The 14,618-nt window shown below is 47.4% G+C and overlaps 2 protein-coding genes across 25 annotated transcripts in view; one reads left to right on the forward strand and one right to left on the reverse strand.

Annotated features, from left to right (window-relative positions):
* FRMPD1 (FERM and PDZ domain containing 1) overlaps positions 1-14,618 on the forward strand; it is a 159,989-nt gene that overhangs the window by 142,366 nt on the left and 3,005 nt on the right. For all 23 annotated transcript variants that reach the window (XM_078372521.1, XM_078372531.1, XM_078372565.1 and 20 more), the window contains 8 exons: positions 2,748-2,873; positions 3,970-4,089; positions 5,299-5,435; positions 6,461-6,587; positions 7,119-7,214; positions 8,787-8,969; positions 9,991-10,135; positions 13,168-13,974. In XM_078372521.1, coding sequence (XP_078228647.1) covers positions 2,748-2,873; positions 3,970-4,089; positions 5,299-5,435; positions 6,461-6,587; positions 7,119-7,214; positions 8,787-8,969; positions 9,991-10,135; positions 13,168-13,974 — 1,741 coding nt within the window. The remainder of the gene's footprint in view (positions 1-2,747; positions 2,874-3,969; positions 4,090-5,298; positions 5,436-6,460; positions 6,588-7,118; positions 7,215-8,786; positions 8,970-9,990; positions 10,136-13,167; positions 13,975-14,618) is intronic.
* Positions 1-14,618, reverse strand: part of EXOSC3 (exosome component 3) — an 85,809-nt gene that overhangs the window by 19,057 nt on the left and 52,134 nt on the right. The window lies entirely within an intron of this gene.

Consider the following 14,618-nt stretch of genomic DNA (forward strand, 5'->3'; position numbering starts at 1 on the left):
AAGAAAAGTCCTCTGGGGAAGTGGAGTGGTAGCTTGCATGGCAGACTCAGAAAGATAGATGGGCTTTTGACTGGAGTGGGCCAGGAGTGATGTGCTAAGGCAACATCCAGGCATGGGGAACAGTGCCAACAAAGATCCAGAAATGGGCAAGTTTGACAAGTGTGTGGGGCTTGTGGGCAGAGTGCATTGGGATAAGCAGGAGAACGTAAAGTGGGAGAAGTTGGTTGGCACCTGATACCTTGAGAGCCTTGAATATTAAGCTGAGGAGTTTGGATTTTGGCCAGTGGGCCATCAAGAGCCACTGAATGTTCTTGAGCAAGGGAGAGCATGCTTAGCACAAGGCTTAGCCAAATTCCTCTAGATCAAGAGTCAGCAAACCTTCTGTAATGGGCCAGACAGTGAATATTTTAGGTTTTGCAGGCCACAGGATCTCTGTCATAGTTATTCAACTCTGCCATTGTAGCAAATGCACATGGCTGTATTCCCATAAAACCTTAGTTACAAAAATAGGCAGTGGGCTGGATTTGCTCCACAGGCTATGGTTTGCCAACCTTTGCTCTACGTGCAAGGTGGGGAATGGATGGGTGGCAGGAGGGTTCACAGGACATCCCTCTACAAAGCCAGGTGGAATGCGTGAGCCCAAGCCGAGGTAGACGTGGGAGAATGGAGAAGAAGGGACAGAGTCAAGAGACAGGCTTTCCATCAGGGCCAGCACAATGTTGGGCACATGGTCAGCACTGAATTAATGGTGTGGAGCTGCAGAAGTAAACAGCCCCTTCAGGACTAGTCACGGGATAGTTATGGGGGGTGATGAACAAGTGGAGAGAGGATTCCGAATCGGGAATCGTGAGAAGGAAGTAGCACCTAATGGCACGGGACTTACTATGTTTGAGGTTCTGGTAGGACATTTGTGCTTTTTGTTTATTCACCAAGTGAAAGTTTGTGTGCATCTACTAAGGGCCAAGCACTGAATATACTGCCTAACAGCACAGCACAGGCAAGGCGTGTATTCTCAGAGAGTTTACCATCTGGTGAGATGAAAGACAATAGGCAGGAAAACAGAGATTAGCAGTTGGCATGCATTGAATACTTAACATCTGCCAGGTACTGTTCTGAGTGCCTTCTCTGGGGAAATAAATTCAATGTACACAACAACTCCCTATAAGATAGGTGTTAATATTATTACCATTCTACAGATGGAAACACTGAGGCATGGAGAGAAGGAGCAATTATAGCTGGGAATTGAGAGTGTAAGTCTAGAACCCCATTCACTTAACTTTACCATGGCTGTTAATTGAAGAAAATAATATTAAATAATGGCGAGGGAAATAAACAGGACACCTGGACACAGAATAACAGGGATGATTACATTTATGTACACTAGCCAGAGAAGGCCTCTCTCAGAGGTGACATTTGGGCTAAGACCCGAAGGAAAAGAAAGAAACAGACCTGGAAAGAGTAATGGGGAAAGTATACCAGGCAGAGGGAACAGCATGTGTGAATGCTCCGAGGCAGCAAAGACTTTGTGGTCTCAGAAGGCTGTTCTAGTGAGCAAGAAGAGTGTGGCGTGGCAAGCAGAATGTGTCAGCATAGCATTCATGACCATTCTGTCCCATCAATCAGCCAATCTCAGAACTGGCATTATTGTCCTTTATTTTGCAGAAGATGCGACTGAGGTTCAGAAGTGTCCCTCAGTTGTGGGCAGATGTGATGGCTCACACCTGTAATCCCAACACTTTGGAAGGCTGAGATGGGCAGATCACCTGAGGTTGGGGATCTGAGACCAACCTGGCCAATATGGTGAAACCCTGTCTTTACTAAAAATACAAAAATTAGCTGGGCATGGTGGTGCACACCTGTAATCCCAGCTACTTGGGTGGCTGAGGCACGAGAATTGCTTGAACCAGGGAGGCGGTGGTTGCAGTGAGCTGAGATCATGCCATTGCACTCCAACCTAGGTGACAGAGCGAGATTCTGTCTCAAAAAAAAAAAAAAAAGAGAGAGACGTTTCCCTCAGTTGCATAGTGAGTGGGTAGTGGGAGTCTATCTAGTAAGCAGTCAAAGATACAGACTGGGAGCCTGGCCAACATGGTGAAACCCCATCTCTAATAAAATACAAAAATATTAGTCTGGTATGGTGGCACACACCTGTAATTCTAGCTCTTTTGGAGGCCAAATCACTTGAGGTCAGGATCACTTGAGATCAGGAGTTAGAGACCAGCCTGGGCAACATGGCAAAACCCCATCTCTACTAAAAATAGAAAAATTAGCTGGGCATGGTGGCACATGCCTGTAATCCCAGCTACTCAGGAAGCTGAAGCAGGAAAACTGCTTGAACCCAGGAGGCAAAGGCTGCAGTGAGCCAAGATTGCACCGCTGCACTCCAGCCCGGGAGACAGAGCAAGACCCTGTCTCAAACAAAACAAAATAAAACACCAGACTGGGAACTCCAACAGAGAATAAGTCTGGAGACATAGGAGAGAGGCAGAAGCCTCCACTGGATGGGTTCAGCTTTCCAAGTAAAGCAAGCCAGGGTGGCTATATGGGTGGCAATGGAGCATGAGAAGAGGGGAGCTGCGGCTGCAGGGTCATTAGGGGCCTGCTGAGTGGGGCCAGACTCCTACCTAAGTCGGCAGTGGGCCCATCAGTGCAGACTTTTCTCTCCCTAGCTGCACTGAGGAATGGCAGGAAGGTCAGGGAAGTCCTCCCTGTTCCTTGAGTAACCCCTGTACCTCTCTGCCTGCTAGGACATCATCCTCACTGTGAAGGAGAAGCTGTCCATCCGAAGTATCGAGTACTTTGCACTGGCCCTGGAAGAGCAGTACAGCATCTCCCGGCTGCACCTGCTGCATGAAGAGGAACTCATCCAGCAGGTAGGAAGGACTGGCTGCTTGCTCCGGGGAGGCATGGGCTGGGCTGGCTGCATGGCTCAGCCAGAACCTCTGGGGACAGGGCTCAGCACGTCTGCATGTTTGATGCACTTTCTCTTGCTCCAGAAGGCACAGAGCTCACCCAGCCTGGGGGTTATGGGACAAGAATCAGCCTGATTCTCATCTACTAGTATGAGGTAGGCAGGACACAGGTTTAAGGTTCCCATTTTGCAGATGTGGAGACAAAGGCTTAGAGAGGGAAGGTGATGTTCTCAAGGTAACACAGCTGATAGAACCCTGATCTTCTGCTTCTAGCTCTGATGGTCTTCCCTTGCACCTGCTGCCTTTGAGGTGTTAGGGAAGCATTTGTTGCTGCATCTAAGCCCTTCCTGTGGGACTTACCTCCCTGATACGGTTCCTGATGGCAGAATAGGGCAAACACAGCCAAACGGTCTATACCACTCAATCTCCCAACTTTTTAAAGGTAAACACAGGTTAGTTCAACAAATCTTTGTTGAGTATGTTACAAAGATGAGGAGGATTTTAGCAGTTGGAAATGAGTAAGATGTAACCTCATAAAAGCCACCCTGAGCATTCCTCTTTGGAGATAAATTCTTACCCAATGCACTCATCTATTAGAAGGTTAACTGCTTGCAGACATTTTAATGGCTTCTATTCCATTTGCACTGGGAAAGAAAATACAATTAAATCCCTAAGATAGTTTAAGTGAAATAAAGTAAGGTGCAGAATGTTATGTATACTCTATTACTATTTGTGGAAGAGAAAAGAATAGACATATATTGAAACACGATAATGCTCTCTGGAAGGGGCACACAAAAAACTGGAAATAGGAGTTTCCCCTGGAAAGGGAAACTGAGGGTGGGTGAGTGGGAAATGGTGGCCTTTTGAATCTTTTACATTTTATACCCATGAGAAAGAAAGTCAAAGTAGGAGCAAAGGTCTCTGGCTGTCTTGGGAAGCACTAGAATTGACATCTCTGGGGACTTTCACTGTCTGCGTTTTACAGAGTAGTTTTGTGGAGTGACTGCAAGGACAAAGGTGGTTAGAAAATTAACAGTGTCTCCCTTACCCAATGCAGGTGGTAGAAAGGGAGGAGTCACATGACTACCGCTGCCTCTTCAGGGTATGTTTTGTTCCCAAGGACCCCCTGGACCTCCTTAAAGAAGACCCCGTGGCCTTTGAATACCTCTATCTGCAGGTGACTGGGTCTGTGCTCCCCAAAATAACAGTGGTTGTTCTCAAAGATGGCACACTGGGTTATTTTGAACGTGAGCTCAAGGCAATTAAACAACTCCTTGGTAGGGATTATCTTTATCTGAAGGAGAAAGGGGCCTGACTATTGCTCAGCGTTCCCTTTTCCATCACTGAATTGCTGTGTTAGCAGATTTGCAATGTAAGAATGAAATTCATGCTCAGTCCTCAATGTGGATGATACATTTTCTAATACTATTTTAGGATCTTTAGAATTACAGTTTTTATTGCTAAAAGGGGCCTTAGTGCTTCAAAGCCTCATTTTAGAATGGTGACACTGAGTCTTGGAAAGGTCATGTGATTTGCTTGGGTCACCCACTTAGTGGCAGAACCAAAACCTGGTTCTTGATCTGTGGCCTGGTACTCGCTCTATTCTACCTCCTTAGATGAGAGTTATTATGTCATTTTTATTCTGATGAAAAAGAATCATTTGGAGCCAGGCACGGTGGCTCACATCTGTAGTGTTAGCACTTTGGGAGGCCAAGGCAGGTGGACCACTTGAGTTTGAGACCAGCCTGGCCAACATGGTGAAACCCTGTCTCTATCAAACATGCAAAAAATTAGCCAGGCTTGGTGGCATGCACCTATAGTCCCAGCTACCCAAGAGGCTGAGGTGGGAGAAACATTTGAACCCAGAGGTGATGGTTGCAGTGAGCTGAGATCATACCACTGCACTCCAGCCTGGGTGACACAGTGAGATTCTGTCTCCAAAAAAAAAAAAAAGAAAAGAAAAATATTCATTTGGCAGATATCACCATTTTACAGGTAAGGTAAGATAACTCAGACTAGGTGGATTGGCCTGCCTTAAGTCTTACAGAAATGATGGCAGAAAATAATAATAATAGTAATAGCAACCACAATGCCATCAATACTTTATATTTGTACAATACTGTGTGCCTTACACCTGCTTTCGTATGCATTATCTAATTTAAGCCTCACAGAAACATGTAACGTAGATTTTACTATCCTCATCTACCAATGGAAGACACCAAATGCTCAGAGAGTCTTGGTAACTTAACTAAGGTCACACAGCCAAGAACTGTGAGACCCAGCTCTCAAAGCTGAGCTCCTAGTCCTGCTGCCTTTCACCTGAGAGAATGAGGGGACACAATATGTCTGCTTCTGTTTCCCATTTGCTCTATCCCATCTCTTCTAGAGCTGCAGCGATGTGCTCCAGGAGCGCTTTGCTGTAGAAATGAAGTGTAGCTCTGCACTCCGACTCGCAGCCCTGCACATCCAGGAACGAATCTACGCCTGTGCCCAGCCACAGAAGATCTCTTTAAAGTATATAGAGTGAGTGGCAGGGGATGGCAGCTGCATTGCATTTATAATTTGCTGGCCCCTGGCCAGGAGGGCCAGATGCCACAGAAAGTGGATAGTCACCCACCTACCCATCTATCTGTCTGTTGTCTTTCCATCCATTTCCCTCTGCATCCTCTCTAATCCGACCTGGCTTCCCCAGATGTCTGAACCTGGCTGCTCTCTCTGGGACAGAAGCCAACTCCAGATGGAACGACACAGGATCCCCTTGTAAATTCCAAGTTCCTGGGAGGATGTCTTGGGAAATCTGTTGCCAGCATCAGTGTTAAGCTTTTCTAATGGTGGGAATGCTTTGGAAATCAGTTTTTCCCATGGATATGAACCAGTTCCTATTGCATTATGTCTCCACAAGGGCAGTTTCAAATCCTAGGATTCCAGCACCTTCTGATTCTTAGCTTAGAATTGTTCTGGACAGCATCAATGAGGTTTGCTAAGCCCCTTCCCAGATCTCAGCTCTGTCCTGCCTGAGCATCAAAATCAGATGGGGAATCATTTTTAAAAATACAGCAGATCCTTGGCTCTACCCATTATGTACTGAGTCCAATTTCTAGTAGCGGGGCCTGAGATTCTGTATTTTTAGCAAGTTTCTGGGGGATTTTGAGGCTGCTAGGCTGGCACCATTCTGAAGCTCGGCCTAGGGCATTCACAGGAGCTCTGCGTTGCCCCACGAGAGTGTGTTGTACATATGCTGTCATTATTTGCGACGTATTTTACAGTGAAAAAAATTGAGAACTCCTGCTCTGATTGGTAGAGTGTCACACCACACCAAGAGTAATGTGCTCTCGAAATGATCACTGAGGTTTGATTCCTGAATGCCTGTGGGATTTTTGTGGAGAGTATGTGTATGTGTGTGTGAGAGAGAAAAGGAGGAGGAGAAAGTGGCTCGTAATTGCTGTATTATGGGAATATTAAGTACCGAATCAAATGTAATTATGCTCTTCATTAGAGCCAAGTACACTGTAGAAATGGGCCTCCTTGTCTCCAATGTCTCATGGCAGGAAAGACTGGGGAATAGAGAACTTTATATCTCCAACTTTACTCCGAAACATGAAAGGCAAAGACATCAAGAAAGCCATTAGCTTCCACATGAAGAGGAACCAGAATTTGCTGGAACCCCGACAGAAGGTAATGAAGGTGCCTTTGCCAACCCACCCAGCTATCTGCTGTGAAACCGTGGGGAAAATATTTTCTTTACGTGTGTGTGTGTGTGTGTGTGTGTGTGTGTGTACATGTGTGTGTTTGTGTGTGTATATATGTGCACGTATGTGTATACATATATTTTTATAATTTAAGTTCTGGATTACATGGGCAGAATGTGTGGGTTTGTTAAATAGGTATACATATGTCATGGTGGTGTGCTGCATCCATCTCCTTGTCATCTACATTAGGTATTTCTCCTAATGTTATCCCTTCCCAATCCCCCTACCTTCTGCTGTCCCTCCCCTAGCCCCCCCACCGACCGCCCAACAGGCCCCCATGTGTGATGTTCCCCTCCCTGTGTCCATGTGTTCTCATTGTTCACCCACCTATGAGTGCGAACATGTGGGGTTTGGTGTTCTGTTCTTGTGGAAAACATTTTCAATATTACCTGGTTTTTAGGCCAATGTAAAGCCCTTACTTTGAGTTTTTTGTTTTTTGGGTTTTTTTCTATTTAAGCAACTGATTTCTGCTGCCCAGCTACGTTTAAATTATCTACAGATCCTCGGAGAACTCAAGACGTATGGTGGAAGAATCTTTAATGCTACTTTAATGGTATGTATCAGAGAACCGTGAAATCCTACTGACGTAAGGGACCTTAGAAATCTGCAGAAAATCAATGTACCTTTTAGCCTAAAATTCCTAAGGACTCTGTCATGTACTAGAATTTGTTTGGGACACTAAATAGTACCCTACTGGAAAATATTCATCATGCCCTTGCTTGGTGCTACCCCTGTGATAGATACTAGGGGAAGCCGGGCTGAATAAGATGTGATTTCCATCCTTGAAGGATGAAGCAAGCTACAAAGCCAGGAGACAGGTTTAGGCCTGATTCTTTGCTCCTCAGCACTGATTCTTTGCTGAGGAATTTGGAGACAGAAGGCAGCACTGCTTGCTTCAGGGTAAGTATAGGAAGGAGAAGGGATTGAGGAAAGAGGCAAGAGGAAGCCTGAATTTGGCCAGACTTCAGTAGAAAGGAAAAGGCATTCTGGGTTGGAAGGGGATGGTAAGCAGCTCACTCTGGAGCTTTGGGTGTATGAGGGTGAAGAGGAAAGTTGGAAATCGTGAAAGAAAAATAAGAGTGTTCGACTGCCAAGCTGAGGCTCTGATTGTTCAGAAGAAGGGAGGAATGAAGGGTGGGGCTGAGAAGGGAGAGGAGAAGCAGAAAAGCTCTCTGCTCTCTTCCCATTCTTCTGCCTGCCTCTTTTTTTTTGGAGCCTAGGCCTAGGGCATGTGCTGTGCAGCAGTCAGTGTCTGGGGGGTGTGGTTTAAGAGCACGTTCCTTCAGTACTGTCAGCCCCAGAACTCTGCAGCACAAAACCAATTTACCAATTAGAGTGGGGTTTTAACCAAAGTCCTTTCAAAAGATTTGGTGTGCCTCTCAGTCATTTACAGCGATGGGCCAATGTAATCAGATTGCTAACCTAACGGTGTAGATGAGAATCAGTGCTTTGAAAGAAAGGAAGAGCATCAGATAGTTAGGGGAAGGGGAAACATAGATGGATTCTTTGTTTAAGTAGAAAAAACTGGCAGTGGGAGAAGCAACCAACTACATTGAACTGGTTCAGGGTGCTTGCTGGGCACTGTGGGTTACAAATAGAGATAAAGGCAGACTCTGTTGTCAAGGAACTTAACGTGGAAAGTGAGACTTGGATACAAATAATTAAAATAAGTCATTAAGTGCTCAGTGCTAGTAGAGAAGTAAGAGGAAGTGGAACAGGAACAACAGAGAGGAAAGGGACATTTCTGGCTTAAGGAGGCTGAGATTAGGCAGACGCTTTCTATAGGCAGTAGGTTTTGATGTAAGCTTTTAAAGAAGGATCAGGATTTAAATAGGAAAAGATGGCAGGGAAGGGATTCAAAGAGCATGAAGATATATAGATGTGAAGATACAGATGTGTTTTTGGCTGTGGCTTAGGGCTGTATTGGAAAGAGTTTTGGGGGAGATAAATTTACACTTAGATTTAGCTGTTGATGGGGCCCAAGCTGGCAGTAGTCTAGGGGAGTGGTGGTTAGAACCTGAAGTAGGAATCAAGGAGTTTGCAGAGAGAGGTATTATTTCTTACATGTGAAATGTATTTTTACTAGCTTGCTAATGGAAACTAATTCCCCTTCCACCCTCTGCAGTTACAGGATAGAGAATCCTACATTGCCCTTCTAGTTGGAGCCAAGTATGGGATTAGCCAGATTATCAATAGCAAACTTAACATCATGTCCACATTGGCAGAGTTTGCAAGCATCAGCCGCGTAGAGCTGAAAGAAGAGTCTGAGAAAGTGGGCATGGTCAAAGTGTATCTTCAGGACGTCAAGGTAACACAATGGGGAGAGATTCTGAATTCAGCTGCTGGAATTTGGGGCCAAATAGGGGCCAGGCTAGTTTATCTGCGTTTAAAATAAAGTCTAATGTCCAATATCTGCTTAACAGTATGAATTGTCCCTCCTGTTCTATCAAAGGGAAAGTGGTAAATGGTACATTTTCCTAAGAGGTCCTAAAAGGTTTTTTTGTACAAACTGAGATGGACCATGTGCTTTCCTTTGGGTTTAAAAACGTAGATGGAGAACACCAGAGGATTTTGTCACATGCATGGGACCAGACGGCTGCCCAAAAGCTTAGAGTGGTGGGCATTAAGATATGTAAATAGTGGGCTGGTCGTGGTGGCTTATGCCTGTAATCCCAACTACTTGTGAGGCTGAGGCAGGAGAATTGCTTAAACCCAGGAGGCAGAGGTTTCAGTGAGCAAAGATCATACCACTGCACTCCAGCCTGGGCAACAAGAGCAAAACTCTATCTCAAAACAATAAAAATAAGGGTAAATAGTGCAGGCTACCTCCTAAGCCTCTCTGGAAGGTCTTACTTTTATCATGCCCTCCTTTGATTTAGTCCCAACATACTCAAGAGTGGTGCTTTATTCTTCTTACCACTCTCTCCCTCATTCTCCACTAGTTCTTGCTCCTTTTTCTTTTTTAAGTCAAGTCTTGAAAAGTCCCCATTGAAGTTTGGGGATGGGGGGGATGGGGCAGTTTGGATATAGGGCTGGGGTAGAGGATGAGGAGGCAGAAGACACATATAGATGGGGTGGGAAGAACCTACTGTGTATGTGAGTGTGTGTGTGTATGCGCAGGTGCACACATGTGATGGTGTCTGTATATGAGTACATGAATATCCTCATTTAAAGCCTTGCAAGTGAGAATATGGGGCACCGGGAGACCTACCTGTGGACCATGGCCAGATTTACATGGAATCTCCCGTTGGTCCCACATGGCTTTGTTGTCAGTCTTCAGACTGTCCCTTGGTCCTTAATAAACATGAGACTTCTCTTTGCTTTCAAAGGTTCTGACTTTGCTGCTGGAATCCAACAGTGCAAAAGACTTAGCCTGCCTGATTGCTGGGTACTACAGGCTGCTGGTTGACCCAGTTACCTCAATTTTCCTCTGGCCTGGAAACAAACAAGTGCACCGAGTATCTGCAGAAGAAGGTGAGGTGCTGAGTCTTGCCCCAATAAGGACAGGCCCCTTTCACTGGCCTTGTAGGTAAGGGCAGCCTAAAGGGAGGTGGTGAATTGAATTGAGCCGAGACTTCAGCTCAAGTGGATGGGAGCTATTTCTCTGCTTATTTCCTAGTAAACAGTTGATTTTTCATGAATACTAAACCAAGAAGTTTTATTTGTATCTGAAATTTCCCTGAAACCAAGGAATGCTGTGGAAGAGCTCTAGTTCCCTGCAGTATTTCCTAAGATCATCCCTCAGATTCACTGTGTTTTATTATTATTTCTCAGCCAGGCATTGTGGCTCATGCCTGTAATCCCAGCACTTTGTGAAGCCTAGGTGGGTGAATCACCTGAGATCAGGATTTCGAGACCAGCCTGTCCAACATGGTGAAACCCTATCTCTACTAAAAATATAAAATTAGGCTGGCTGTGGTGGCTCACACCTTTAATCCCAGCACTTTGGGAGGCTGAGGCAGACGGATCATGAGGTCATGAGTTCGATGCCAGCCTGACCAACATGGTGAAACCCTGTCTCTACTAAAAATACAAAAATTAGCCTGGCATGGTGGCACATGCCTGTGGTGTGTACCACCAAAAAAAAAAAAAAAAGAAGAAAGAAAAGAAAAGAAAAAAAAAATAGCCAGGTGTGGTGGCTCAAACCTGTAATACCAGCTACTTGGGAGGCTGAGGCAGGAGAATCGCTTGAACCCAGGAGGTGGAGGTTGCAGTGAGCCAAGGTCACGCCATTGCACTCCAGCCTGGGCAACAAGAGTGAAACTCCATCTCAAAGATTGTAATTATTTCTCATCAAAAAGAGATGTCACTTATTTCTCATCAAAAAGAGATGTCATTTAAGTAGATGACCTGGCCTTTCTTCCATACCCATGCACTCTTTTGCAATCTCTTGAAGTATATAATAACTTCTCTGCAAGGGAGGTAAGACAGTTTCCCAGGCCAGCTCCCAGTTTCTGTCAGACTTTTGCTTCAGCACCATTGGTGCAGCGTGTCCCCAGGGCTATGCTGATAAATGTTTAACAACTCCCTGCAGGGGGAAAAAAGGATTTGAGGAAATTGCCCAATTCCATGGTGTCAACACTCACACCATGAGTAATTTCAGGCTACCATGATGTGTTGTCACCACATGTGGAGATGAGAAGAGGTCATTAGTAACACACCATCGTAGCATGTTTCCTCTATATGGATAAAGTAGAAATCATCTCAAGAGAATAGGTATTCATAAAATAAAGTAAAACAGTTAGAAAGTGATGAATTTGGAGTATCTCTTACCTTTGTTTTTTTATTTTATTTTATTTTTATTTTTTTTAGAGGAAGTCTCTCTCTGTCACCCAGGCTGGAGTATGGTGGTATAATCTTAGCTCACTGCAACCTCTACCTCCTGGGTTCAAGTGATTCTCCTGCCTCAGCCTCCCGAGTATCTGAGATTACAAACACATGCCACCAGGCCTGGCTAATTTTTGTATTTTAGTAGAGATGGGGTTTTGCCATGTTGGTCAGGCTGGTCTCGAACTCCTGACCTCAAATGATCTGCCCGCCTTGGCCTCCCAAAGTGCTGAGGTTACAGGTGTGAGCCACCGTGCCCAGCCTGTTACCTTTGTTTTTACACAATGTATTTATGAATAACGGGTGACTCCTCAGAGCCTGCTCAGGGAGACAAGACGGAGTGGGAACAGGGCTGTCATAGAGGGGCTGGGGGGACCGCTGCTGCCTGTCAGAGAAAGTGCTCTAGAGGAAGAGGTATTGGAAATCGATCTTGAAGAACATGTTGGAGTTAACCAGCCATGGAAAGGAACACAGATCATTCAAGGCCGAGGGGGCCTGGAGGAATGACACAAGGTAAAAGCCGTGACCTGAAAGAAGCTCTCCCTATGTGTGGCTGGAGCATGGCGGGGAAGGCTGCCATGGGGGACTGGGTGCCTGAGGAGGGGCTGGACCATATTGCAAGAAGGGAAAAGGGAGGTGGTGAAAAGAGATAGGAGCCCCATCATGAGAAGGGCAGGTAGATTGCAGAGGAGGCCTCAGGGTCATTCTGTGAGAGGGACACTGGACTAAAGAGGAGGGGTGAAGACCATCCTGTTGGGGGGCACTAAACTGCAGAGGAGGGTCCAGGGCCATCCTGGGAGGTGGGAAAGAGCCTGCGGAGGAGGCCTTAGGGCCAATCTTTGAGGGAAGGGAGGACTAACTGGGTGAGGGGCCAGGGCCGTCCTGTGAGAAGGGCAACAAGGCCATATTGTGAGAGTCTGTAACTTGTGGGAGAGGTCAGGCTTGTCCCCGTAGGGGTAGCCATCAGAGGGTTTAAGCAGGGTGTGATGAGGTCAGAAAGAAGCCTGAGAAAGATCACTCTGGAGGCTAACAGGAAAAAAGAGATTGCAACCTGCCTCAGTGCTCCCTACCCTCCTGCCGTCAGTCCTTCCTGGAAACCTGCCACTGGATGAGTTTTCACTGTCCTACAAGGCCCATAGCACCTGGGGGTCCAGACGGCCAGGCTTTAGAATGGTGCCAGCCTAGCAGCCTCATACTCCCCATAAAATTGCGAAAAATACAGATTCTCAGGCCCTACTTCTAGAGATTTGACTCAGTACATCACGGGCAGGACCAAGGATCTGTGGTATTTTAAAAATATGATTCCCCATCTGACTTGGATGCCCAGACAGGACAGAGCTGAGGTCTGGGGAGGGACTTACGAAACCTGGGCAGTGCTGCCACGCAAAGAGGAATCAAAGTAAATACCACATTTCCATGAACAGACAGTTCTCCTCGGAGGTGGGGTCCAGCCTCCTCTAGCTCAGCGCGATGTGGGACAGGTGGTCTGATAGCGTGGGGAGAACATGGAAGCGGGAGTCCCTTGGATCCTACGTTCATCCGTATAACACGATCTTAGGCTGGCCACCCTGTGGCCCTCAGTTTTCTCGTCTGTTAGGGTTGGTGGGGGTGGAGGGGCTAGAAGGACACACAGGCGGGAGAATTCTGTTTTGGAACCTTTGGTGTACCTTGTGTTGCAGGCTACGAATCCAGGCCCTGCAGTGACTCAGAGGAGTCCTCTGAGGTGGACTGCGTTCTCGAGCCTCTCTCCGACAGGCGCCTGGTGAAGCTCGGACCCTGCAGATCACTCATAAAGGAGGAGCAGCCTACTGGGAACAGCCCCACACCTGAGGTGGCGAGGAGGGGCCCAAGCACCTGCGGGGCCAGCAGCATGACAGACAGTGCCGAGTCCGAGGCGTCCGACTCAGCTAACACTGAGAGCCGCGGCTACAGGACCAGTGGCTCAAGCGAGTCCATGGACGCTCTGGAAGAGGATGACTTAGACGCCTGCTCCTCTAGCAGGTCCGCCTTCTTCCACTTGGGCTCACCAGGCCTCCCGGAGAGCATTGATTCTGACAGCCAGGAGGAGAGGAGCAGGACTGAAACCAGTGGCTTCCTCTGCCTGCTGGACCTGGCCCAGAAAGCCAACCCCCAGTGCCAGAAGACAGAGTTTTCTGAGAGTGCCGCTCTGGAGACATTTGGCTGGGCACCAGAACTGAGCACAGTCAGGCTGGACCCCAGGCTGTATGAAGGCAGCCACGCCGACTACTACAGCCTGTGCTCCAGCATCTCCCCAGGCAGCCACCTGAGTGACAGTTCCGAGAGCACAGCTTCCCGACAAGGGGGCGCCCCGCCAGCCTGGGGTCAGCAGGGCTGGACCGAGGCCCAGTCCAGCTCCATGCTGGAATCCCTGGCCCTGCACCCACCTCTGGCCTTTGAGGATGGCAGCTCCGATGAGGAATACTATGATGCTGCTGATAAGCTCACTCCCCCAGGCCCGCCCTCAGGTGAGCCTTCCTGTGCACGTCTGCAGACCCGCAGGCAGCCCCTGAGTACCTCCCAGGGGCCAAGGCTTAAGAGGAAGACTCATGAGTAAAACAGGGTCCCTGTCCACTTCTGAGGAGGTAGATTCAGATTCCATGGACCAAATTTTAGGCATTGTGGCAGCGCTGCAAGGGAGGTCCAGAGAACTGCTGCAAGCAGAGATGGGAGGGCTTAATCCAACAGTGGGAGTCAGGGAAGGCTTCCCAGAAGAGGGGGCAAATGGGCTGGGCCTCGTGGGAGGGAAAGAATTTACGGAAAAGAAAAGGGCTTGACAGGAGTGCCCGGCAGAGCGAGGTTGCTGTGCTATCACTGATCCTGGGGCTGTATTAAAGGAGGTCTTCAAGCAAGAAGAACCTGCTGGACAGGCTGTCTGTGGCCCCACAGGGCCTTCTGGGGTCCATGGGACCCTGACATCAGAAGGTCTGGATCTGGTGTCTGTGTTTCTATCAGGTTCCTCATACAGGCATGTGGGATATCTATCACAGCTGGGTGTGGTGGCTCAAGCTTATGATCCAAGCACCTTGGGAGGCTGAGGTGGAAGGATGGCTTGAGCTCAGGAGTTCAAGGCTGTCGTGAGCTGTGATTACACCACTGTCCTACAGCCTGG

The sequence above is a fragment of the Callithrix jacchus genome, chromosome 1, assembly GCF_049354715.1.
Source record: "Callithrix jacchus isolate 240 chromosome 1, calJac240_pri, whole genome shotgun sequence".
NCBI lineage: Eukaryota > Metazoa > Chordata > Mammalia > Primates > Cebidae > Callithrix > Callithrix jacchus.